Source organism: Bos indicus x Bos taurus, chromosome 14 (assembly GCF_003369695.1).
Source record: "Bos indicus x Bos taurus breed Angus x Brahman F1 hybrid chromosome 14, Bos_hybrid_MaternalHap_v2.0, whole genome shotgun sequence".
NCBI lineage: Eukaryota > Metazoa > Chordata > Mammalia > Artiodactyla > Bovidae > Bos > Bos indicus x Bos taurus.
Genome location: NC_040089.1, coordinates 60,393,480 through 60,421,304, shown reverse-complemented (window position 1 = coordinate 60,421,304; position 27,825 = coordinate 60,393,480). Strand labels below are relative to the sequence as shown.

General features: G+C 37.0%; 1 protein-coding gene across 2 annotated transcripts in view; it reads right to left on the bottom strand.

Annotated features, from left to right (window-relative positions):
• Window positions 1-713: 713 nt before the first annotated feature.
• LRP12 (LDL receptor related protein 12) overlaps window positions 714-27,825 on the bottom strand; it is a 90,929-nt gene continuing 63,817 nt past the window's right edge. For both annotated transcript variants that reach the window (XM_027561338.1, XM_027561339.1), the window contains 5 exons: window positions 22,864-22,999; window positions 14,317-14,519; window positions 11,921-13,025; window positions 10,222-10,354; window positions 714-5,317 (listed from right to left, as the gene is read on the bottom strand). In XM_027561338.1, the coding sequence (XP_027417139.1) occupies window positions 4,451-5,317; window positions 10,222-10,354; window positions 11,921-13,025; window positions 14,317-14,519; window positions 22,864-22,999 (2,444 nt within the window). In that variant the 3' untranslated portion in view covers window positions 714-4,450. The remainder of the gene's footprint in view (window positions 5,318-10,221; window positions 10,355-11,920; window positions 13,026-14,316; window positions 14,520-22,863; window positions 23,000-27,825) is intronic.

Here is a 27,825-nt window from a genome sequence, read left to right as displayed (position 1 = left end):
CTTCTTTTATACAACTTGTGGGTTAAGGAGGAAATAAAAACAGAACACCTGGAATATAAAAGTAATGACAACACTAATACACCTAAGTGTTTTGGCCTATTTAAGCAGTGCTCAGAATTAAGTTATGACCAATCTAGACAGCACATTAAAAAGCAGACATTACTTTGTCAACAAAGGTCCATCTAGTCAGGGCTATGGATTTTCCAGTAGTCATGTATGGATGTGAGAGTTGGACTATAAAGAAGGCTGAGTGCAGAAGAATTGATGCTTTTGAACTGTGGTGTTGGAGAAGACCCTTGAGAGTCCCTTGGATTGCAAGGAGATCCAACCAGTCCATCCTAAAGGAGATCAGTCCTGGGTGTTCATTGGAAGGACTGATGCTGAAGCTGAAACTCCAATACTTTGGCCACCTCATGCGAAGAGCTGACTCATCTGAAAAGACCCTGATGCTGGGAAAGATTGAGGGCAGGAGGAAAAGGGGACAACAGAGGATGAGATGGCTGGATGGCATCATCGACTTAATGGCCATGAGTTTAGGTAAACTCTGGTAGTTCGTGATGGACAGGGAGGCCTGGTGTGCTGCAGTTCATGGGGTTGCAAAGAGTTGGACACACTGAGTGACTGAACAGAATTAAATCTCATATTAATAATTAAGAAAATATAAAAACGATTAAATTGAATGCTAACAAGGAGTTAAAAAAACAACAACAAAATAAGGAAAGCAAAAAGTAGGACATTTATTTAAGGAAATCAATTAATTGGAAAACAGAAAAATAATAAAAGAGACACTCAAAGCATACCACTTGGGGTGAAACAAGCAAACAAAAACAGCAAATTAGGCCAACTACTAGCTATCTTAATTAAGAAAATAAGGGAGCAAGCATAATACATACTCAGGGGAAAGAGCCACACACACAAAAGAGGAAGGGGTAACTCTGCTCACCACTGGGAAATGAACTTGAAAACCTGGACAATATGGATGGTTGATGGTCCTAGCTAAGACACAGAAACTACACACACCAGTTACCATAAATACCAAAAGAGCTGTTAAAGAGCTATTTGCCAAACATTGACCAGCACCAGGTAATTTCACTGAAATCTTAAGGAAAATTCCATTGTTATGCAAACTGTTCCAGAACTCAGGAGAAAGAAAAATATTTCCAATTTACCAGCATAAAATCAATAACAAAGCTTCTTAAAGGTAGTGCTCAAAGGTGCATGCACACACACACACATGACTAATTGCACTGATGAATACAGATGCAAATCTAAATAAAATATGGAATAATCTGGAAATACATTGAAAGAGTAATACATATGGTCAAGTAGAGTTTATTTCAGGAATTTAAGGATGGTACAAAATATATTAATAAAATTCATATTAAAAGGTCAAAGGAGAAAAATCATAATATCATCTCCATAGAAAATGAAAAGGCATGTGATAAAATTCAACATGCAACCTTGACTAATTTTTTTAAAAAACAGGGGTCAACAGATACTCCTTAATATGATTAACTAAATGTATATATCTCAACCCAGTTCATTGTAGCCAATATATTTTAACATTATTCTAGAAATACTAGACAATGCAAGCAAGACATAAAAAGAGGTATGCAAACTGGAAGACATGACTGTATAAATGGAAAACACAAAAATATTAAGTGAAGTACTATTAGAAACCATAAGAAAATCAGAGTCTGGTAGCTGAGTAGAAAACATTTTACCTTTTGTATATACTAAAATAAGACTAAATTATAAATCAAAAGGACTTCCTTAATAATGGTAACAAAAATAATAAAATTTCTTAGAACTCTTGAAGAACATTACAAGATCTCAGTAAAGTAAAACGTGAAGCATCTTCAAAGGAAACAACAAAAAGACTTGAACAAATGGGAGCCATTTTTGGATGGTTTAGACAGAATTTTTAACATGATAATGATGTCAAATTTCCCCAAGCTGATCTATAAAACTGTCAAAAAAAAAAAAAAAAAAAGTCCTATGGGTTTGTTTGGTGGAACACAAGAGTTGGTTCTAAAGTTCAACTGGAAGAATAAGCAAGAATATTGGAATACTTAAAAATTACAGTTATTAAAACAGTGGAAGACTGGTACAAAAAAAGAAAGGGCAGGTCAGTTGAAGAGAATGGAATGGGAGTCTAGAAACATATCCACACAATATGAAAATCTGCAATGTGATAAAAGGGTCATTTGCAAAAGTGAGGAAAGGACAGATTTAATAAACAGTCTTGCAGTAATTAGGTAGTTACCTAGGAAAAAAAAAGTGGAGCCTTAAATTCAAGACAAGATCAAGTGTTTAAACGTGAAAAGTCAAAAAACAGAAATACCCAACTTTACTTTTAACCTTCAAACAGTAGTAGATATACCTTGCCTTTGAAAATAAGTGCAGAAGAGAATGCATAGTATGTTACAATTTATATTATATCATATAGCATTTATACACATGGATACATTTATGTATGTTTATGGTATTTCTGGGGGGTATACAAGAATGTAGTGTTTGTACCTTTTTCTTTGAAAGGGAACTAAAAGATGAGTGTCAGGAGTAGGAGACAGACTTGATTTTTTTAATGTTTAAACCAAGAAGATGTATTAGTTAATTTAAACAAAGAAATTAAAAACACATGCCAGAAAACAAAAACAAAAAACCTATACATAATAGTATATCATTAGTAGGACCCAAACAAGGTTAATTTGGTAACCCAAATTCTGACAGTAAAATATTGCATAGGAGTTTAAAATGTCTGAAAATAATATAAAAAGAGAACTGCTAGAGTTACTGAATCTTCTAAGATACATCAATTTTTTCAAGGGCAAAATAATATTCAGATCCTTAGGGATTTTTACCCTTGAGAACTGGTATAAGCTACTACTTTATGATAAGAGAGTTAAGAAAGACTATCTCCCTTTAATTTTTCTTCTAGACATACTGCATATTTCATGGCCTGAATTTGTATACACACCAAATAAAAATAAACAGCAACTTCAAGTTAAAAAGTACCTCAAGGCAATACAAAAAAAGTAATTTTAATTTTTGATACATATTAAAACATTTCAGTCAGTTCTTCCTGACAGCATAACACGACAAATACACAAGACCGCAAACATGCTTTAAAATGACATTCAGCAAAGTATTTAAAATTTAATAAATAGCAATAATCACACACAAATACATTTTTCATACTCAATCATTAAGCTACTAAAACAGACAGCTAAAAAATAAATAAATGGGAACTGACAATAAAAAAATATGCGGGGTTTTGCAATTCACTTTACTTTAAAAAGGGAGGTGATCTGAATGACTTCTTAATTTGCTTTTCATGTAGCATGATCCTCCCCTCATGAATAAAATATATTGAAAAAAATCACTTTCTTACAAGAATGCAGTCTTTAAATACAACAAATAAATATGAAACCAGCAAAGCAACCTCAAGTTGTAATAAAAATGCCCCCTCAACCCCCCAAAAAGCTATGGAAATATAGTCATCATGATAGCAAAGAATAGTATTTAAAGTGATAGTGCTTCTGCACTAAACTCATCTGAGACCTTAATATGATTTTTAGTGCAAATCCCTAGGTCCAATACAAGCGTAACCCTGTATCAGGGAAAGACATTACCAGGTGGAACTTATCTTGTACAGTTTTTGTACACATCAAGTTCAAGATTTAATGCATAGTAGAATATCTTCATCTGCTTAATGTGTCCTTAAATAGAGATGAAAAAGAAATGACTTGGGATTTTTACCATTTGGTCTGTACCATATTAGAATATTAAAGTCAACATTAGAAAACCTATAAAAGAGTTTTGTTTTTTGCCATTAATTTATCTAACTATCTAAATTTCACATCATTGCATGTCAAACATGAGAGAAAAAATTTTAGACAAAGTTTTTTTTTCCCTTTGACAAGCTCATGTTATGATGAAATACAATAATGCTTAGACAAATGTTATATAAATAAAAATAGATGAGGATAAGGAATTTTTACTTTTTATATCAACAATCTTAACATCTAGTATATTAACTTACGAGATGTGTTGGCAAAAGCATAAAGGGTTTAATTAAAAGAAGGTATTATTCTGAACAAAGAAATATTTTAACATAGGATAGATAAACTGACAGTCAAATGAGTTTCAGCAGCCATATCTCTACTGCTAACCACAGTACCAGAATGAAAACAATTAGAAACAAATGGAAAAACATTACTGAACAATCTGAATACATAATGCATTTTTAGCTGCTAAAATAGTAAACTCTAAAGTTCATAGAGTTACAGTTGTTTAATTTAACCATGCAGGCTAACATATGATAATAAGAAATCACCCTGCATCTTTTTTTTTCTTTTTAAATGAAAACTAGTTTAATTGTAAAGTTACAAAACAATGAATGGATATTGCTCCAACTTGTACCCAAGCTCCCTGATGGGATCCGTACCTAACAAAGTAACAAAGCTTCATCATCACTCGTTTCAGTTTTCAGCGTTGCTTCTAAGCAAGAGTCCGGGATCTGGGCAGTGTGGACGATACCACAGCGCTCACAAGGGCCATCACGACTACTTGGCCTCACTCCAGGATTTGTTCCACTATATGGTTGTCTGAACCCTTGCCCTTGATCGGAGGCAAGATCAAGAAGCGGTCTGGAGCAGTCATTCACATCAAAGTCTGAAGCTCCTTCAGAAACTGGAATTAGCATTTCGACATCATCATCTTCTTCTCTTCCATTTACCCCATTATCAAGCTGTCTCAAAGGGCTCTGGTTCTGATTCGAAGAGCTTGATCGCCCTAATGTAAAACGTACCCAGCGTAGCCCCTGAGTCATTCGACTTAGCGCACTTGTGAGCTGGTGCCGTGCTGGACTCACACTGGGGGGTTCCACGCTGGTCACATCCCGTCCGGTCTCTGTGTGACCCCCTCGGGCGCTCTGAGTGGAGGAACTTCCACTTGCTCCCACCGTTGCTTCTACAGCTGTCGTGGGAGGGACTTTTTGGGGCAAAGGAGCTGTAACCCCACCCGATGCTCCTGCCGTATCTCTTCTCTCATTTTCTGTGTCTGTGTCGTCAGACTCCACGGAAAACAGACTTCTGTGAGTATGATTTCTTTCAGGTTCTCTGCTGGTACTCTGGCTAGGGACAACCTCATCTCCATCTGCTGAGACCAGAGCCAATGACCCTGAATGGCGTGACCTTGCAAAATTAAAAATACGATTCCAGATGTTGCTGGATCTGCCTGCCATAGGGAGTCTGATGGAAGTAAATCCAAGCTGAGACCGTACAGCCAGTCTCAGGTTTTCCAAAACAGATGCCTGCAAAAAAAAAAAAAAAATCTTAAGACAGCTGAAAACAAGGTATTAAAACTGTGTTGTGGGTAAAAATTCTATTACTCATTGTTAGGGTCTATGAAAGATAAATTAAATTCTCTCATTAATACAGGTTCATCCCACTCCAGAAACTAACCTATAACTGGAACCACTGTTCACTGTGTTTAAGATTTTCTTGATACTTTATATATGAACTTTAAAATGATAATGTCAATCACAACAGCAATTTTGTTTTAAAACTTCACACAGTAATCCAATCCTAGAAATGTACCAAAGATGAAAATGAAATTATTTGATACTTCTTTAGCTAGGAGCACAGAAAAATCTCTACCATAATTCTCTAAATGACTTACAGGAGTGTGAAAACCAGGCTGTTTATCTGTGTAGAAGAGAACAAATCAGACTTGATTTACAAGGTCAAAACCAAGGATTTGTTGGATGAGTAGATACTGAGAATTTATTTATATTACCATAAACAGAGGAATTATTATATTTGTAATGCAGCACAGAAAACAGAAAGTCAAAGAAAATAATTTGTTTATAGCACTAGTCAATGGTATCTGATACATTTAGGTTTCTTCTCAGTCTTAAAAGATTTAAGTCTTATTGTCATGTTAAACATAAATTATAACCTTATTCTTTGAAAACTGATGATTTTTAACTAGTGCATTTGGGAGGTGACCATATTGTTCAACTGAAAGAAAAACTTACTTTTTTTGTAGATGAATGACTATCAATTACTTAAAAAAACACAAAAACCCAACAAGCTACTGTTATAAAAATAGTCTTTAAGCTCCATCTAGTGGTTATAAAAAGGAGTAATCAAACTTGGAACAAACACAGCTTTCATCAATCTGGCATTTAGTATTTTTAAAACATAGTATATCCAAGAAACAATGGTAAGTTGATATACTCCCTTTCAAATGGCAGCTTCTATCTGCCAAAATGAATGACTCTTGCCCCTCCTCCTCACAGAAGAAAAGAAGGGAAGAGAGTAAGAAAATGTGATAGTATGTTCTCCATCTCTCTCTGTGACTGGTACTGCATTTATTTGTGATTTCCATATAGACTTTTTGAACATAATTCCTGAAATATAATTCACAGAAAGCTAAGAAGCTACTATCAAAGGAATATCTCATAGTCTTGCCTTAATAAAGAACAGATTGTCAATAAGAAATCTGAATATCAGCATATATAGATTTAGTATGCCAGTAAGATTTTTCACCAATTATGAATATAAACCAAAAGTGGTTCACATCCCTATGAACTCCACAGATCTGGTTCTCCTCATCTGGCTCAAGTTCTAAGGCTTTGTGTGAGCACTGTCATTAAATCCAGCAAGGAATACAGGCTCTTCAGCTATCCTCCCCTCTTAGGCAGCTGAGATCCACAACGCCTTCAGCACACTTCAAATCCAACTTTAACAATATAGTCTGCCACAGTGAGATGAAGTTCTCTACTCATTTCAAAGTCTGTTTAATTAAATGACTGCCCATTCAGTTCTACAAGGGGATCTCATGATTGTTTTAGGAATAATTTCATATACTTCTTCAGTTTATGAAGAAGAAGAAAGAAAGCATGCCTCAGAAAGGATCGCTATTTTGAATGAGATGGTAATTCAGAAAATAATTCTTTTTAAGAACTAATATAGATACTTGATACTTTATTAACAAAAGTTTCAAACTTGAGAATTTAATCTCATTAACTGAATAAAATCTAGTTTACAAACATGTTTTATTTTAAAACTTTTTTGAATCAAAATTCTCAGGGTAAATTATAATCCAAGAGGAAAGCTGTTATGGGGAGTTAATGAAATTTTACCCTAAGTGAAGTCTGACCTTTGCCCTTTACTTCTGGGAAGAGATCTCAATCCCTGGAATGTCACCCTTGATGGAAGTGTCATTGCGTGGAGCCTTGGGCCAGCCAGAGAGTAACAGTGTGTTTCAGGTGGAGGCTCTGAGCCACACAAACGTGATGCAGGGTGAGGGCTTTCAATCAGCAGAATCAGTCAATCTCTGAAGGGCTAGAGACCGGGATCAGTCACGTGTGCGATGAACTGTGCCTATGTGATGGAGCTCCTATAAAATCCTTGGACACCAGGTTTGGGTGAGCTTCCCTGGATGGCAATGTTTCATGCATATTGCCATTCACTGGTGTTGAGAGAGTTACACTGTCCTGACATTATGGGGAAAAGACAATTGGAAGGGTTAATGCTTGGTATTCTCCTGAGGCTGATTTAATTTGGGTCCTTTCCCAGCAATAAAAGTTACACCATGGTATGTAACAGCTTTCAATGAGCTCTGAGGCTTTCTAGTGAATTATCAACCTGAGGATGGTTTTGGGAGCCCTTGAACTTACAATTATTATAATTGGTGTTAGAAGTGAGGGCTATCATATGTGGACTATGCTCCTTGTAACTCACAGTTGACCAAACTCTTGAAGGTACCCTCAAGGTATACTGGTGGTGGGTGACAGATGGTAGACGGGCGTGCATGGAATTAACCATTCTCTGAATTCCTCCCTAAAAAGAACCCTTCCCCATGGCAGGACCAACAATATATTATGAAAAAGCCACAATGTAGGTTCTTCCTATGTTGCACACAGAATTTTAACCAGTGGAAATTCTGAATTATTTACTTAGCAAATTATATCCAGAGAAATGTTTTAAAACTATAAATTCTCACAAAGATTTCCTAAAAAGACTCAAATAAGGTGACAGATTGCAATCAGAAATCTCATTTACCAAAAAGGAAATGGACGTTCATTTTGAATGGAATTAATCACTGGGCTTCCCTGGTGGCTCAGCTGGGAAAGAAGCCGCCTGCAAAGCAGGAGACCTGGGTTTGATCCCTAGGTTGGGAAGATCCGCTGGAGAAGGAAACAGCTACCCACTCAAGTATTCTGGCCTGGAGAATTCCATGGACTATCCCATGGAGCTGCAAAGAGTAAGACACAACTGAGTGACTTTCACTTTCAATCACTGGGAAAACAATGTCCAACAATTTTTCTTAATTCTGATACTGGGAACAATTTTTAGAATTATTTCATGATGAATTTACATTTTAAATGTATAAACCTTTATGGCCTTATGAACCCTGGCACAACTTTAAGAATTGAAAAAGAAATTTAAAAAGCAATTGCCAGGAACTACATTCAACATCTTGTAATAACCTATTACAGAAAAAAATATGAAAAAGAATGTATATAACTATGTATATAACTGAATCACTTTGCTGTATACTGGAAACTAAGACAACACTGTAAATAAACTACACTTCAATAAAAAATTGCTAACAAAAATTTAAAGAATTCAGCAACATTAATAAAGAATGACTATATGGGAGGGGAGTTTGGGGGAGAATGGATACATAAATATATATGGTTGAATCCCTTTGCCATCCACCTGAAACTTTCATAACATTGTTAACTGGGTATACTCCAAATAAACTAAAAAAATTAAAACAAAGAATGAGTCACTATTTAAAGAAAATGATATGGATTTTTAAGCACTGTAAAATTCAGCTGTGAAGAGGTTTTCTCTCAAGGCAGGTAGAAATATTAACTTCATTTCAATGACTTATTTTAATCTTGCATGTTACTAACGTATTTCTAAGCATATCAACTTTAGTATTTATCTTAAATCTTTGAAATAGTTCAAGTAAAAAATAAGTTGTCAGACTTTACTTTTGAATTTCAGTGTACTAAATTATTCTAAACATCAGGGCATCCCAGGTGGCGCTAGTGGTAAAGAACCCACTTGCCAATACAGGAAATATAAGAGACACGGGTTCGATTCCTGGGTAGGGAAGATCTCCTGGAGAAGATCTCCTGGCAACCCTCTCCACTATTCTTGCATGGAGAACCCCATGGACAGGGAAGCCTGGTGGGTTACAGTCTATGGGGTCGAAAAGAGTCAGACAAGACTGAGTGACTAAGCACATCCTAAACATTAAAATCGGAGAAGGCAATGGCACCCCACTCCAGTACTCTTGCCTGGAAAATCCCACTGACAGAGGAGCCTGGAAGGCTGCAGTCCATGGGGTCGCTGAGGGTCAGGCACGACTGAGCGACTTCACTTTCACTTTCCACTTTCATGCACTGGAGAAAGAAATGGCAACCCACTCCAGTGTTCTTGCCTGGAGAATCCCAGGGATGGGGAGCCTGGTGGGCTGCCGTCTATGGGGTCGCACAGAGTCGGACATGACTGAAGTGACTTAGCAGCAGCAGCAAACATTAAAATGCTTAAGAATCACGTAACCAAATAAGAAGTAAAGAATGAAAACTATACTTTTGAATTTGTTAAAATATAAGGAAACAACTAGAGTAAACCCATGAAAAACATGGGCTTGCCCAGGTGCACTTATTTACGGATTTTTTTTCAATGGCAAATACTACAGCACCACACCATCTATAGCTGGTTGAATTTGTGGACACTGAACTCTAGACAGAAGGCTGACTATAGAGTTGTTTAGTTGCTCAGTTATGTCCAGTTCTTTTGTGACCCCATGGATTGTAGCCCACCAGGCTCCTCTGTCCATGGGATTTCTCAGGCAAGAATGCTGGAGTGGGTTGCCATTTCCTTCTCCAGGGCATCTTCCCAACCCAGGGATCGAACTGCATCTCCTGCATTGGCAGGTGGATTCTTTACCACTGGGCCACCTGGGAAGCTCAACTATAAAGTTACATGTGAATTTTCACCTGCATGGAGCACTGACGCCCCTAACCCCCACACTGTTCAGAGTCAACCATATAATTTCAAATCTTCCATTTATTTAATTCTTGACTCAACTGCAAAAATTCTGACACAATCGAGGGTCCTTCACCATTACATATAAGTATAGACTTCATTTTAAGAGGTACTGAAACAGAAATCACAAAGTTTAACATACCTGATTAGGTGAACAAACAGGAAAATCTTCCACTGGTGGAATTAAACCCTGAGCGATCAATTGTCCATAAGAGGGAGGAGCTTCTCTTCTTAACAATTCTGCTTCCACTCTGGACAACTGTGTTTCAAATGATCTTTGAGACAAACAGAGGGATGAAAGGAGTTTAAAAAAAAAAAAAAAGGGGGGGCAAGCCAAAACAGTAATTCTTTAATTATCAACAATTAAAACAATCTGAATTTTAATATATTTGTTCATTTGTAAAGCAGAATCAGTCAACATTTGGTATTTATACTACCCTACACTGGGAACACAGAGATGAAGCGGACAGTCCAGCCTCATGTGGTTTTACACTAGGGGCCTGGATCACTAAGTTTTAATATATTAAATATCCCTGTAAAAGATAAAACTACTAGATCTTTACCCTTCTGAGATCAGAGGGGCTTGAGGTGAAAGTATGTGAATATTCTTAGAAGATACTTTATTCGTCAAGTCCAACACATTTACCTTTTAGGTAAGGAAAACAGTGAAATGAGTTGCCAAAACCCATTCTGGAATAACCTGTTCTTAAACTCAAGACCTGTGTGTGTGTGTGTGTGTGTGTGTGTGTGTGTGTGTAATAACCTGTTCTTAAACTCAAGACCTCTGGTCTTCTGTGTGTGTGTGTGTGTGCGCGCGCGTGTGCACGCGCTAAGTCCCTTCAGTCGTGTCCGACTCTTTGCGACTCTATGGACTGTAATCCTCCATGCTCCTCAGTCCATGGGGCTTCTCCAGGCAAGAATACTGGAGTGGGCTGCCACACCCTCCTCCAGGGGATTTTCCTACCCAGGGATCAAACCCAGGTCTCTTACATGTCCTGCACTGCAGGTGGGTTCTTTATCACTCTTTATGTTGCTTACTTGGTTTCATGTTGCAATGTAGAAAAACATTTCTGGCCACTTATGCCAAGTAAGAAGCATATGGTTGTTTTGATACTGTGCATCTGTTCTTGGCTGTCTGGTATGTGACTTCTTTGTTGTATGTATTACTTGCAACTCTTCTGGGGCTGACGGTCATGGTCTCCACAGGAGCTTTCTAGAAGACCTCTCTGCCATCAACTTCTCCAGGTTTCTCCTCTGCCACGTGGAAGACGGCTCTCCCTGAGGGCCACCCTTTCACGCTGAACCATTTCTTACTTAACTGAGGTTCTCTGACTTTTATACCACTTTATTTTATAGCTCTTACAGCATTTATATGTTTTGTCATTTAATCCTACCCACCAGTTCCTTCCTTCTAACTGTAAACTGCCTGTGAGATTACTCCTACTCATCGCTCTATTCACCCATATACTGCTTTGAACATAGAAGGCTCTCAAATGTCTGGAATTGTTGAATTAATATTTATAAAAACTCAGGTTAAAGCACCATGACCAAGAATTTCAGCTTGCAAAATTCCTATAAAACACGTTAATCTGAAAACACTACAGACTGCCTTTTCTCACCTCATTAACTCTTAAGTGTTTGTTTTTTTTAATGTGCTTATTAACCTTCTGAGTCATATGCTTTTCATAGTAATTTTATAAATCACAGACAATAGGTAGCTCTGTCTCCAATAGTGTAACAAAAATATATTGCTCATCTCCTTAAAAAATGTGTTGTAAATATCTGGGCCATGTTTTTACTGTACAGAGCATGCAACACCATAGCTCTGTCTTGATACTGACCTTCGTTCAAACATTCTCAGAGAATAAAGCTTACAGGTGCACCCCAAGGCAATGACCAGCAGCAGGCCGCAGATGAGGCTCCCGATGACGGCGGCGGTGATGACCCGGGTTGGCACGATTACCGGGCAGTTCTCCTCGTCGCTGCCGTCGCCGCAGTCGTCCTGAGAGTCACACACCCAGCTTTCAAACACACATCGGTTGTTTTTACAATGAAAATTTCCTGGCTGGCAAAAGAAGCAGTTTTTTTCATCAGAGCCATTTGGGCAGTGGTTCTGGTAGTTGCAGCGATCGGAGCGAGGGTAGCAGACGCCGTTCCGGGAACACGGGAACTCCTCCTTCTGGCATACGGTACAGTTGATCTCGTCCCGCCCGTTTGGGCAATGCCAGTAGCCATCACAGCGCTGCTGCTCGGTGTAGCAGCCCCAGTTCCCTCCGCAGGGGATCTCCCACGGCAGACAGAAGCCATCTACCTGGTAAGTAGCATTAAAGCCCCTGGCCGCGTTGACTTTATCGGCGCAGAAATGGACCCTTATCTGTCCAGAAGAAGACACTACAGTGAGAGGCGCGTGAGAATCAAAAGCAGTCAACACACGCAGAAGCTTGTGCGGATTCTCCTCTAATCCATCGTATATTTTGACATAATCACCATAACCAGTACCATCAAGTTTAAAGTCTGTGAAGCGTAAGATGACTTTGCGGTGATCACCAGTGTCTATTAACCAGGTGCAATTGCTTCCGGGAGGATAAAAGTCTGGATAATTGGGAGAATTAAAAGTACCATAAAAATATTTTAACCACTGCCCACAAGTGGGCACATCACAGTCGATCTCATCTCCGAGGTCAAGGCAGTCAATGTTGCCATCGCATTTTAAAGACTCGGGAAGGCAGGTGTAGACTTTGGTAAACCGAGACAGACACTGGAACTGGTTGTAAGCACAGGGCTGGAAGGAGGCAGATGTTGGAGGATTCGCTTCTCTGGCACAGATCTCTTCATCAGAACTGTCTCCACATTCATCCATGTTGTTGCATTTCCAGGCTGCTGGTATACACTTTCCATTTCCACAGCGAAACTGGTCACAAGCACAGTTTGGTTCTTCAGATTTCCCTGGGAGGTCAGTGAGAGGAGGGAGATGGAGAGGTAAGGAGGGAAAAAAAACATATTCTTTAAAGGATATGTAACAGCAAGTGGTATTTTTATCGTAAAGGTTAATTAGCTCAGGTGATAGCTGGCTTAAGCAAAAAATTTAATTAATACTGGCTTACTGATTACTAAAACTTTTAATTAAATAATACTTATGATTTGTTCCATGAAGATCTCTACAGCTGACCTAAAGATAAAGGACTGATTCTGTTTTTGCAGAAGCTGCTTTGCTACAGAACATTTAGTAAAGTGATGTAAGATATATGCGCCAGTAGTATATATGCGTAAGAATTTTAAATACCCTACTGAATAAACGTTTTGAAATTAAGAAAAACTCCTCCATAATAATCACCTTTTCAAATCCATTTTAATATTCTTTTTTAGTTATTTATATATATTTATGTACATATACGCAATATCTTGCAAGTCCATTATCTAGACTCAAGAGTAGGGGGAAGGAGAGAGAAAAGAACTGAAATGTTCATAGAATTCTAATTGTTTAGTAGACTATCCTAAATATATATCAAGAATGAGACAGGGAAAGAAAACTAAACATTAGCATCCTACAGTCCACACTGATGATGTCAGCCCAAGGCTTTCCTCTCCATCAACAACTTATTTTCTGGCAAACAGGTGACAGAAAATGCTTCAGAATCAAAGTAATTATTACAAAGATGTGCTTTTAATAAAAAAGAGAAAAAGTAGCATATGTTGCTAAAGGTGACCATGTTAATTTCAGAAAAATATAAAGTTATTTTCAGCAAAAATTTACGGGACTCTAATGCTCTGAGTTCTTCATATTTTTATGATCTGGTCACACTATTCAGATAAAGTTTAAGAACCAGCAAAAGAAGACTTCTGATACTACAAACTATGAAAGTAAAATTGATTGTGTCTTTTCTTTGAAGGTGTAAAGATAATGGTAACACACAAAAATACATTCTGAAATAACATGCAGGATACGGGTGAACACTTGAGGGGAAAAAAGTTTCTTTTAAAATAAATATATTCAAAATATTTAAAAAGACTGACTTTAGTGTGTAAAATTAACCATTCCATTAGGATTATACAAAATGCCTTTTGGAGACCTAACTCTAGGGCACCTGAACCTTTTGCCTCGAATTCTGCAATCTCAGCTGTCTTGGTATTTAGTCACAGTAAAATGGACGTTGTTTAGAAGGCAAGTCCTGAAGTGATTGAGGAGTTAATATGATAGAATTCTGTTCCAAACCTTTCTTCTTATATAAAAACACACCTGAAAAGTATGCCAGCCTGAAACCCTTCCTAGAGATACTGTCATCGGAATGGAACCTGATCCAGACGTGGTCTTGGGAAGAAATGTACGGTGGTGGGATTGTGGAACCACAGGCTCTGTAGCTTTCAATATTCTTGTATGTTTCTATTGTCAACCAGTCCAAACTGCATCTTCTGGAGCCTTGAATATCAAAATCCTGAAAACTACAAATAAAAAGTCAGAAAAGGCTGTTGAAAGGAAATTTTGGAAAAAAATTTCATTAAAAAAAATCAAAATAACCGAGAACTTTATTATAAGCCTCTAAATATCCACTGATTCTCCTGGCTCTTCTTAGTACACAACTGTATCATCAAAAAATAATAACAATAATACTTCTCTGTTCCTAATATTTATATCTCTTTCCCAGATTCCAGAATAATACTTCTTCATAAGTAACACAAAGTTCCAAAATAATGCTAAAAAAACAGGAGATAGTTGGCACGGCACCTTTTTCTTCTCCCTGTGCGTCTTTAGGAAGGACCACTTCTAATTTCTAATACTCTAAATTGTTCTCTGTTTGGACCAGAAACACCACTCCATATTCAATGAACTGAAGGACACAGAGGAAGTCAGCCTTCCCTTAGATTAGACTGGTTAATCTGCTTGCGTAATAAAAAGTTTATAGGTTACATTTTCAGGAGAGCAAATAGCACCAACCTGAGCCAAATAAAGAAGTCAAAAACGAACAAACAAAAAACTTCAGTGACAAGTCCCTGAGTTTGGGAATACTTTTCTACATAAATGATTTATAGCCAAATGTTATTTTATAGTTTGTAAAACACGGGCACAAATAAAGGACAGAAAGGGGCTTCCCAAGTGGCTCTGTGGTAAAGAATCCACCTGTCAATGCTGGAGATGCTAGAGACGTGGGTTTGATTCCTGGGTTGGGAAGATCCCCTAGAGGAGGAAATGGCAACCCACTCCACTATTCTTGGCTGGTAAGAACGGACAGAGGAGCCTGATGGGCTATAATCCACGTGGTCACAAAAAGTCAGACATGGCTGAGGAACCGAGCATGTACGCAGAGGACAGAACAAATAAGAAGCACATAAAAAATTAGCCAAAAAATGAGATTCCTTGCCTCTGCCTTAAGCCAAGTGATGATAAAGTTAATTATCCAAGGATTATTACACCAGGCTATTTCCTCTTTAAATATTCTGAGTAACTAGAACAAAGGCTGACACTTTGACTGCTTCCAGTTTTTCACTATTATGAACAATACTTTAAGGAATTCTCATACATGTTCTCTCCATACACACATAAGCAAGTATTTCTGTAGGACAGCTTTTTCTACAAGTAGAATTGTTAGATCCAAGCATACAATTCCACTTTAAAGTTGATGGTGGCATTGAGAAAATGTTTATACCAACTCACAATTCCACTGAATGTGTGTGAAAAAATACCTTATACCCTATACAGTATGTGTCTTTCTCTGTCTGACTTATTTCACTAAGCATAATATCCTGTAGGTCTATCCACACTGTTGGAAATGGCAAAATTTCATTATTTTTTATGGCTGAGAAATATTCCACGACCATACACACACCCCAACATCATTTTTATCTATTTATCTGTATTTCATGTCTTGGCTACTGTAAATAAATGTTGCTATGAACACTGGGATGCATTTATCTATTCAAATTATTTTTTTCATTTTCTTTGGGTAAGAAGAGTGGAACTGCAGGGTCGTGTGGTAGTTCTGTTTTTCATTTTTTGAAGAACTTACGTGCTGTTTTCCACAGTGGCTGTGCTGAATGGGAGAAGATATTTGCAAATGACATGTCCAATAAGGGGTTAATTATCCAAAATACACAAAGAACTCATACAACTCAATATCAAAAAAACAACCCAATTAAAGTATGGGCAGAGGATTTGAACAGACATTTTTCCAAAGGAGATACACCGATGGCCAACAGGCTTATGAAAAGATGCTCAACATTTCTAATCATCAGGGAAATGCAACACAAAACCACAATAAGATACCGCCTCACATCTGTCAAGGTGGTTACTGTCAAAGCCGTGTTGGTCAGGATGTGGGAAAAAGGGAACCGCCTTTGTGCACTGTAGGTGGAACCACACGGCAAACAGTATGGAGGTTCCTCAAGAAACTAAAAATAGACCTACCATACGACCTAGCAATGTCACTCCTAGATATTTATGGAAGAAAACAAAACATTAATTAGAAAAGATATATATACCCCTAATGTTTATGGTGGCTTGTGGAATCTCAGTTCCTTGACCAGGGATTGAACCTGGGTCATGGCAGGGAAAGCCTGGAATTCTAACCACTAAGCCACCAGGGAACTCCCAACTTTTAATCAACTAAAATGTTTCAGATTCATGAAATCAGGGACCTGACCTAGAACAAAAGAAATAATCAGTAGTTGTCTCTTCATGTATACACTATGAGGATTTTGTTTTCCAATATTTATTTAGAGTGCTTAAAACACATTTATAAGGAGAAACAGTTTTCAGTTTTTCTTTTTTTATGCTTTGTAATAGTTTATGTAACAGATTGTTTACAAATCTGCGCCTTGTGCTTCTTCACAGTAAAGATGACTTAGGGTAGAGATTTTCAATTTCTTCATGCTTTTTGGTTTAATCAGCTTTTCCTAAACTTTCAATTAGTCAATTTTGATAATTTAAATTTTCTTAGAAGTCATTTGCCCTTGAAAGTAAAATTTATCATGGCAAAGCTTCACATAGTACTTTCAAACAACTGTTTAAATTTTGGTATCTATGGTCTTTAAATTTGTTTGGATTTTCTTTGTAGGTAAGTGTAATACTGGCAAATGAGAGTTTTACGTCTTCCTTTTCATTTTTTTATATCACGAATCTCTATTTGTTGGAGTGTGGTATTGATTGAGGGTTCAAGTACAAGCAGTGAAAGTATGTAACCTTGTTTTGGTCCTTTGTGTTTAACTTCAATATTAAAAGTTTGATTTTTAAAATTTTTGAACAGATACCTTTTAGCAAGTTAAGAAAATTTCTTTCTCTATTTATTTGGTATTGCCTGTAAAATTATCTGGGTGTAAAATCTTATTTTGACTGTTGATTTAATTTCTTTAATGACTATTACATTAGTTAGTTTTCTAATTCTTCTTGAATCAATTTGGTAACACACTTTCAGAAATGATTCACTTCATCTAATTTATAAAAGTATCAATATAAACCATTCATGATATTCCTTTGTGACTTAAAATCTCTATTATTGTATTTATAACTATAGACATTTTTGTATCTTTTTTTAAAAAAAAGATACAGATCTCTTTCCTTGAGATCTGTCTTTGTTTATTTTACTCAGTTTTTCAGAAAACCAGTTTTTTGTTTTTTTTCTGTTTAATTATCTTCTAATAAATAAAGATTTTTTTCTGTTTAATTTTAATTCATTTTTTCTGTTTAATTATTTTCTGGTAAATAAAGATTACCCTGTAGTTTTTATTCTAAACTCTTGAGAAAATGCTGAGCTAATATATTTTCCACTTTACTCTCCATGCATTTATTTTTAATTCAATGCACTAAAGTTGTAAATTTTTCACTAACTGCTGTTTCAACGTAGTTCAACAGTTTTAATATCTAATATTTTCATTACAGCTATTTAAAAATATTTTGAGTTCCATTGTGCCTTCCATCTTTGGTGCAGTTGTTATTTAGGAATATGTTTCTGAACATATGGGCTTTTTAATTGTTGTTTTCCAATATAACTGTGTTATGGTCAGAGAACACAATCTGAATGATGTAGTCTGGAAATACATCGAGAATTCCTTTGTTATTTAATGTATAATCAATTTTTAAATAAATGTTGCACATGTCATTAAAAGGAATGTGCATTCTCTATCCACTTAGATAGGTATAAAAATCACACACATATGTGATATATGTGTCTACTGGATCAGTATCAAATTTTCTCTATTTTTACTTACAGTTTTCCTGTTTAAATTCAGATAAATATGTTTACAAACTTCCACTGTAATTGTGGACTAGGAAAACGTGGTCAGATTATCTGCTTGGTAATTCCCTACAGTTTGCTTTTGCTTGGTTTCAGGCTGCGTTATTAGGTACAGAACATCTAACCATGATTCTATCTTCCATTTGTTATTAATATTTTGTTTTGAAGTCAATTACAACTGATTAACCCTCCTACACTAGCTCTCTTCTGATCAGTATTTCGTAGCTTATCTTTTCCTATCTTCATTATTTAGATTTTCTGTATTGGTACTCTTTTAGGTATGTTCCTAAAGCCCATTAGAGAAGGATCATACCAGTTAACCAACCAATAAACCTGACTGGATAGTCTATCTTCTAAATGTTAAGTGAGATTTGTTTTTTTTTTAAATTCTATTTGGGGTGGGGATAGGGTTTTCTCATTTTCCTCTTTTCCTATATTCTCCTATATTAATAGGTTTTTAAAAAAAGTTTCTTTCCCTCTGCTTTGGTCTTTGTTGTTGTTGTTTAGCTGCTATGTCATGTCCCATTCTTTTACAACTCCATGGACTATAGTCTGCCAGGCTTCTCTGTCCATGGGATTTCCCAGGCAAGAATACTGGAACAGGTTGCTAGTCCCTTCTCCAGAGGATCTTTCTGATCCAGGGATGAAACCCACGTCTCCTGCATTGGTAGGTGGATTCTTTACCACTGAGCCACCAGGGACGCTTTGGTCTAATTAAGTCCAACTATAAGTATTCAGTGTTTCTAATCCCCTTTCAAATTCTCAAATTCTGTAGAAAAATCGACAATTTTATTTTCACCCATCTGTAACTGAAATTTAACATTTCATTAACATTGCTTTACTTATGAAAATAAACATAATGAATGGATAAGAAAGCTGCGGTACATATACACAATGGAGTATTACTCAGCCATTAAAAAGAATACATTTGAATCAGTTCTAATGAGATGGATGAAACTGGAACCTATTATACAGAGTGAAGTAAGCCAGAAAGAAAAACACCAATACAGTATACTAACGCATATATATGGAATTTAGAAAGATGGTAACAATAACCCTGTGTACGAGACAGCAAAAGAGACACTGGTGTATAGATCAGTCTTATGGACTCTGTGGGAGAGGGAGAGGGTGGGGAGATTTGGGAGAATGGCATTGAAACATGTAAAAAATCATGTATGAAACGAGTCGCCAGTCCAGGTTCGATGCACGATACTGGATGCTTGGGGCTGGTGCACTGGGACGACCCAGAGGGAGGATATGGGGAGGGAGGAGGGAGGAGGGTTCAGGATGGGGAACACAGGTATACCTGTGGCGGATTCATTTCGATATTTGGCAAAACTAATACAATATTGTAAAGTTTAAAAATAAAATAAAATTAAAAAAAAAGAAAATAAACATACTATGAATAGTTTTTATAATGCTTCTCACACTGTCACCAGTAGAAATCATAGAAAATTTCATATTACATTTCAGTTTTAGTAGATATCTAGAGTAACTACTTACACTCAAAACCACTTTAAAATTATAGTAACTGTTAAAAGCATGGCTTGCTCACTAATTGTTAATAAACATATATGTATTTGTAAAAATATCTGATAGCTGTGTTTCAGGAATAACTGGTTTCTTTTGTAATGCTATGTGTTTTATTCTATACATTTAAAAATATTCTGGGAATGGATTTATAGGTTTCACCAAACTACCAAAGTGCTCATGGCATAAAGAAGGTTAAGGAAAAAAAACTCCAGTATATTAAAGTGTAAAACGTCTGTAGTAAATCTGTGTTCCAAGTTGCTTCCCTGGTGGCTGAGATGGCAAAGAATCTGCCGGCAATGCGGGAGATGCAGGTTCGATCCCTGTGAGAAGGGAATGGCTACCCACTCCAGTATTCTTGCCTGGAGAATTCCATGGACAGAGGAGCCTGACGGGCTATAGTCCATAGGGTCACAAAGAGTTGGACACAATTGAGTGACTAACAGTTTGATTTTGTTGGCTGTTTTGATTAATATTAAATTTTTTCATACATTCTAGAAATTTGGGGGTTGCAAGCTTCTGAGGAGGATTTTTGGTGCTGTTTTTAATTTTTTTCCCCCTATATTCCCCCACAGCATCTGCTCTGTAACTTCCTCTGTTTAGGTCTCCTTTCTAAAACCAGCCCTAACGTGGCAGTTCAGAGCAGTATTACAATCGTGTCACAGAATCAGTAAGGGACTTAGTTAAATTCTCATTTATTATGGTATGTCATCCTATCTTTCTAAGCTCTCAGCTCCATGAGAGTTCAAGCAGTGGTTAGTAGAAGTCTTCTTCAGTCTCCTTTCTTAAACAAAATATCCTGACCCTAGTCCTTGGCTTCAAGCAGGGAACCAGAATCCAATCCTCTGTGGATAAGGTAGACAGAGGATAAGGTGGCCTTTGTGAATTCTAGCAGATTTCCAGGGAAAGGATAAAAATGCGTATAAACTGGTTAAATAGTTTAACCAGTTTTACAAGGAGAGTTCTAAGTATTATTTGTTTATAGCATGTAATTTTAGTTTCTTTTATCTATATTTTAATTATTTTAAACTCAGGAATGCATGTTGTTTTTCATTTTACCAAAAAGTTTTAAAACCTGTGTCTAGATAATCATATACCTTTTCTCTGACTTAATATGGTAAATGAATTTAATGTTTCCTAATACTGACTAAATTGTGTGTTTAAATGAACTTCATTTGATCATGGTATAAATTTCTTTTGAACTATTTTTTAAGATATTACACCAATATTCACAAGTGAAACTTGACTTTCTTTGCATATTATGTCAATATGTCATCTTTAAAAGTTTGTTATTATCATGATAATGGTTTCAGTAAGAACTAGGACAATTACTAAAATTACTTTCTTATTTTATGAGACTGGCTGTGTAAATGCAAATTTGTTAACTCAGTTCAGAATTTAGGAAATCTTCCTTTAGGTGTGTTGGGCTCACCTCTAATACTCTGCATTTCAATACTGTGCTTGATTTTTAGTGTAGCTTTGTGACATCTCAAGGATCCAACACATGATCAGAACCAGATGGCAGTACTCCATGTCATCTCCTCTGTGCTGGCAAGAATTGCCAAGTTTTACAGAACTGAGCTGGTAGGCTGCAAATTTAATTTGCGGTTGAAATTTTAGGTTAAAAGAAGAAAAATCTCTAAAAATGCTAGTTTCATGTTTAAAAAATATTTGGAACCCCTATGGTAAAATGTTACTTTGGAAACACATTTGTACTTAAGTCATACTGTAAGTAGCAGAAAACAGACATATTGTTCAGATTCCAATGTTGGTACAGTTGCAGAAGGATAACTTTCATGGCACATCCCACCCATGCATCAGGCAAGGGAATCGTATTTCTCACAGAGGAGTGTTACTGCTTCCACCGATGCTCAGCTTCAGTGTTCCAGAAGCTATGGCTCAGGGCAGAGAGGAACCAAAGGAAAACATACCATATGTTGCTGTTTTATGGCTTCCACAGAAAAAAGGGGACAGACAATAACTGTGTTCCTCACGTGACTGGTCCTCATGAGTTAATAAATATAAAAAAGGAAGACGGAAACGTTCAAACATAGGCTTAATTTAGAATCCCACTTTTTTGAAAATGTAAAAATGAAGGGATATGTGTCTATGATCTACGAGGTCTCTTTTAAATCTAATGTTCCATGATTCTCATCCATAAAAATGTAAATAATGAAAGACTGTCAAAGATGCCTTTGTAATACTTCTGTGATCGAAACGGCATTCTTAATTGTGTTATAGTTCTCTGTTTAGGTGCACTTTTTTCTCCCTTTCAGGCAAATTTTTTCCTCTAATAACCCCAATATAATTTCCTTAAGCAAGCAATAACTGGTTCTACTGGGTATTTCCTCCTTAGTATCTTATTCCCACAGTTTTTCTCTACAATTTTAAATGTCTTTAAAATACTCTTAATCTTCCTTATTTACATCTTATTTATTCTTAGGATTTAGAATTTACGGTTATTTTCCCTAGGATTATATTTCATTTTGTATTCTTAACAAATGATCTATTGTCTCACTGTTATGAAAAATGAGCTTTTTCTAGACACAGTATTTATCCATCATTAGCTTACGTCAAGTTTTATACACACGTAACATATACAGAGGCATAGCCTACAACTATGTTTTAATTCACTAAGGTAGAGGACTCTACTTTCAAGACCAAGATTATGGGCTAGATATCCAAGTGAATTATAGTAAGTCTGTTTATTTGTCTCATTGCCCAAGATTCTATTCTTGACTCTAATAAACTATTCTGCAGATATGTAGCTTTTGTTAAAAAATTGCCTAGAAGAATATGGATGGCTCAGCACAAATTCATTATCACCATTAGAAAATATTCAAAACACATGCCCTAACAGAAGGGGAAGAATGGGCCGTTATTCTTCCCCTCAAGACGGTAATGATAAATACAATTTATTTTCTAAAAATCATCTTTTTATACTGCATGTTGAGTGATGATATTTGGAAAGCGGATTTATATTTTGTAATAAAACATCAAACAATAATACAAGGAGGTATCAAAATTACCTTATAGTAATGATTTCCCCTGGGTTTGCCCTTATGAACCAGCTACAGTTGATTCTGGCAGGATATTCAGAAGGCCAGCCTGGGCTCGTGATTATTCCACTCGGTGCTCGAATCTGTTCTGGAGTTTCTCCACAGGCTGGAAGATAATCAAAGCAATCTTAGAAAACTGTTGTATTTTAAATAAAGCATTAAGTAAATTAGTATTTATTAAAAAGAAACATATCAGATGTCAAATCATATACAATAAATACGGTATGGCCAACCTTAAAAACTTTCATTATTCTAATTAGATTGTTTTCTTTCCTTTTAGTCAAATTATCTTATCCTAATCAAGTATAAAGTCTTGCGGAGGTGTGAACTTTTCAATTTGGATCTCTGCACACAATTTAAGAGTCAAGACTGCTAGCTTTAGCCATGGAGATCAACTGGTACATCCATCCATCTATCTTTTTCCCAAGATTCACCTTTTAAATTTATTTATTATAACTACCTAAAAATCAGCTTTACTGAACTACTTTTTGGATACTTAAAAAAATCATATAAATATAGTCTTCTGAACAAAATAATTAAAGGAAAGCACATATAAACACAACAGTAAGATGCTGAGTTGTTAAAGTGGGTAGATGATTAGATAAAAGCAGCAAAACATTACTTCAAAGTAGTTCTTTAATTCATTCCAGGAATACTTCCAAACTTTATTACAAAGTCATAAATGATTCCTAAATTATTTTAAAAATAAAGGCTTGAAATAGTGATTAAAGTTATCATTATGTGGTTAGATATCTAAATATCTTAGAAGAAACGGAGAATAAATTCAAACTACTACCAGCACTTTGCCTGCATGATACTGTCACCCCGCTTATTTAACTTATATACAGAGTACATCATACAAAATGCCTGGCTGGATGAAAAACAAGCTGGAATCAAGATTGCTGGGAGAAATATCAATAACCACAGATAGGCAGATGACACCACACTTACGTAAGAAAACGAAGAAGATCTAAAGAGCCTCTTGATGAAAGTGAAAGAGGAGAGTGAAAAAGTTGGCTTAAAACTCAACATTCAGAAAACGAAGATCATGGCATCAAGTTCCATCACTTCATGGCAAATAGATGGGGAAACAATGGAAACAGTGATAGATTTTATTTTGGGGGGCTCCAAAATCACTGCAGATGGTGACTGCAGCTGTGAAATTGAAAGATGCTTCCTCCTGGGAAGAAAAGTTTTGACCAACCTAGATAGCATATTAAAAAGCAGAGACATTACTTTGACAACAAAGGTCCGTCTAGTCAAAGCTATGGTTTTTCCAGTAGCCATGTATGGATTGTGAGAGTTGGACTATAAAGAAAGCTGAGCACCTAAGAATTGACGCTTTTGAACTGTGGTGTTGGAGAAGACTCTTGAGAGTCCCTTGGACTGCAAGGATATCCAACCAGTCTATCCTAAAGGAAATCAGTCAAATATTCATTGGAAGGACTGATGCTGAAGTTGAAACTCCAATACTTTGGCCACATGATGTGAAGAACTGACTCCCTGGAAAAGACCCTGATGCTGGGAAAGATTGAAGGCAGGAGAGAAGGGGACGACAGAGGATGAGATGGTTGGATGGCATCACTGACGTGAGGGACATGAGTTTGAGCAAGCTCCAGGAGTCGATGATGGACAAGGGAAGCCTGACGTGCTGCAGTCTACGGGGTCGCAAAGTACTGGACACGACTGAGCGACTGAACTGAACTGATTCTCCCTTCATTATCTTGAACGCTCACAGTTCACATTTTAACAATCCAGAATTCAGCTAATAATCCCAGAATTTAGTCTCCCTCAAGAGTCACAGGCCAAAAAAAAGAAAAATGCAATCAATGTTTAAACCTTCAGTAAAATTTAAAATCTTGGAATCTCTTATTTGATACAACTCTGACAGACCAGACTATCTAATTTTTAAAGTAAGAGCAGATAAAAAGGAGCAAATTACAAGTGGGGAAAGTAGCTGCCAAAATGACCATTTTTTTTGGTGTGTCTATGTAATAGAGGTTATGGTCTGTTCAATTTAGGTTAAGTATGCTTGCTAAGGAGTAATTTTACAAAGTTTTTATCCATAATGGTCAACATATGGCAAACTATATTGCTCAGAGAGTCAATACTTATTTCAATAGAATTAGCCATTCCCTGCAGAAAACATGCAATCAAGGTTTTAAACCTCTGCAGGTTCATGCCTAAAATGCATCTAGTTTGAAATTAGGGTACACTGCCAAAGGGATCTTGTTTTTAATCACTTTTCGAACACAGAGATTCATGGCATGAAAATACAGGTATACAATACATTGATATATTATATATATATTAATTAATATATATATAATAATATATATATAATAATCTAGCATACATCTTATTGCCCACACACACAGTTTCCACTTGTTTTTGCTTTCCCCTTACCAAAAAAATACTTTGGTATTTTACAAAAAGACTGTGTTTATCCAAATGCGATTCTATTTGGGGCTTATTAACACTGAAGTATTAATAAAGCAAGGCAAACCATTCAATATCACAGTAATCCAAGTCTTTTCCCCAACCAGTAATGCTGAAGAAGCTGAACGGTTCTATGAAGACCTACAAGACCTTCTAGAACTAACACCCAAAAAAGATGTCCTTTTCATTACAGGGGACTAGAATGCAAAATCAAGAAGTCAAGAGATATCTGGAGTAACAGGCAAATTTGGCCTTGGAATACAAAATGAAGCGGGGCAAAGGCTATAACAGAGTTTTGCCAAGAGAACACACTGGTCATAGCAAACACCTTCCAACAACAACAAGAGAAGATTCTAAACATGGACATCACAAGATGGTCAATACCAAAATCAGACTGATTATATTCTTTGCAGCCAAAGATGGAGAAGCTCTACACAGCCGGCAAAAACAAAACTGGGAGCTGATTCTGGCTCAGATCATGAACTCTTTATTGCCAAATTCAGACTAAATTGAATGGCACCCCACTCCAGTACTCTTGCCTGGAAAATCCCATGGACGGAGGAGCCTGGTAGGCTGCAGGTCCCTGGGGTCGCTCTGAGTCGGACACGACTGAGTGACTTCACTTTCACTTTTCACTTTCATGCATTGGAGGAGGAAATGGCAACCCCCTCCAGTATTCTTGCCTGGAGAATCCCAGGGATGGAGGAGCCTGGTGGGCTGTCGCCTATGGGGTCACACAGAGTCGGACACGACTGAAGTGACTTAGCAGCAGCAGCAGGGAAAACCACTAGACCATTCAGGTATGACCTAAATCAAATCCCTTATGATTATACACTGGAAGTGAGAAATAGATTTAAAGGATTAGATTTGATAGAGTGCCTGAAGAACTATGGACGGAGGTTTGTGACACTGTATAGGAGGCAATGATCAAGATCATCCCCAAGAAAAAGAAACGCAAAAAGGCAAAATGGTTGTCTGAGGAGGCCTTACAAACAGCTGAGAAAAGAAGAGAAGTGAAAGGCAAAGGCAAAAAGGAAAGGTATACCCATTTGAATGCAGAGTTCCAAAGAATACCGAGGAAAGATAAGAAAGTCTTCCTCAGTGATCAGTGCAATGAAACAGAGAAAAACAACAGAATGGAAAAGACTACTGATCTTTTCAAGAAAATTAAAGATACCAAGCAGAGACATTACTTTGCCAACAAAGGTTCGTCTAGTCAAGGCTATGGTTTTTCCAGTAGTCATGTATGGATATGAGAGTTGGACTGTGAAGAAAGCTGAGCGCCAAAGAATTGATGCTTTTGAACTGTGGTGCTAGAGAAGACTCTTGAGAGTCCCTTGGACTGCAAGCAGATCCAACCAGTCCATTCTAAAAGAGATCAGCCCTGGGATTTCTTTGGAAGGAATGATGCTAAAGCTGAAACTCCAGTACTTTGGTCACCTCATGCGAAGAGTTGACTCACTGGAAAAGACTCTGATGCTGGGAGGGATTGGGGGCAGGAGGAGAAGGGGACGACAGAGGATGAGATGGCTGGATGGCATCACTGACTCGATGGATGTGAGTTTGAGTGAACTCCAGGAGTTGGTGATGGACAGGGAGGCCTGGTGTGCTGCAATTCATGGGGTTGCAAAGAGTCGGACATGACTGAGCGACTGAACTGAACTGAAGGGAACATTTAATGCAAAGATGGGCACAATAAACGACAGAAATGGTATGGACCTAACAGAAGCAGAAGCTATTAAGAGGTGGTAAGAATAGTCAGAACTATACAGAAAAGATCTTCATGACCTAGATAATCATGATGGTGTGATCACTCATCTAGAGCCAGACATCCTTGAATGTGAAGTCAAGTGGGCTTTAGGAAGCATCACTGCAAACAAAGCTAGTGGAGGTGATGGAATTCCAGTTGAGCTATTTCAAATCCTCAAAGATGATGCTGTGAAAATGCTGCACTCAATATGCCAGCAAATTTGGAAAACTCAGCAGTGGCCACAGGACTGGAAAAGGTCAGTTTTCATTCCAATCCAAAGAAGGCAATGCCAAAGAATGTTCAAACTACTGCACAACTGCACTCATCTCACACGCAAGCAAAGTAATGCTGAAAATTCTCCAAGCCAGGCTTCAACAGTATGGGAACCGTGAACTTCCAGATGTTCAAGGTGGTTTTAGAAAAGCCAGAGGAACCAGAGATCAAACTGCCAACATCCACTGGATCATCAAAAAAGAAAGAGAGTTCCAGAAAAACATCTACTTCTGCTTTATTGACTATGCCAAAGCCTTTGACTGTGTGGATCACAATAAACTGTGGAAAATTCTGAAAGAGATGGCAATACCAGACCACCTGCCTGTCTCTTGAAAAATCTGTGTGCAGGTCAAGAAGCAACAGTTAGAACTGGACATGGAACAACAGACTGGTTCCAAATAGGAAAAGGAGTATGTCAAGGCTGTGTATTGTGACCCTGCTTATTTAACTTATATGCAGAGTACATCATG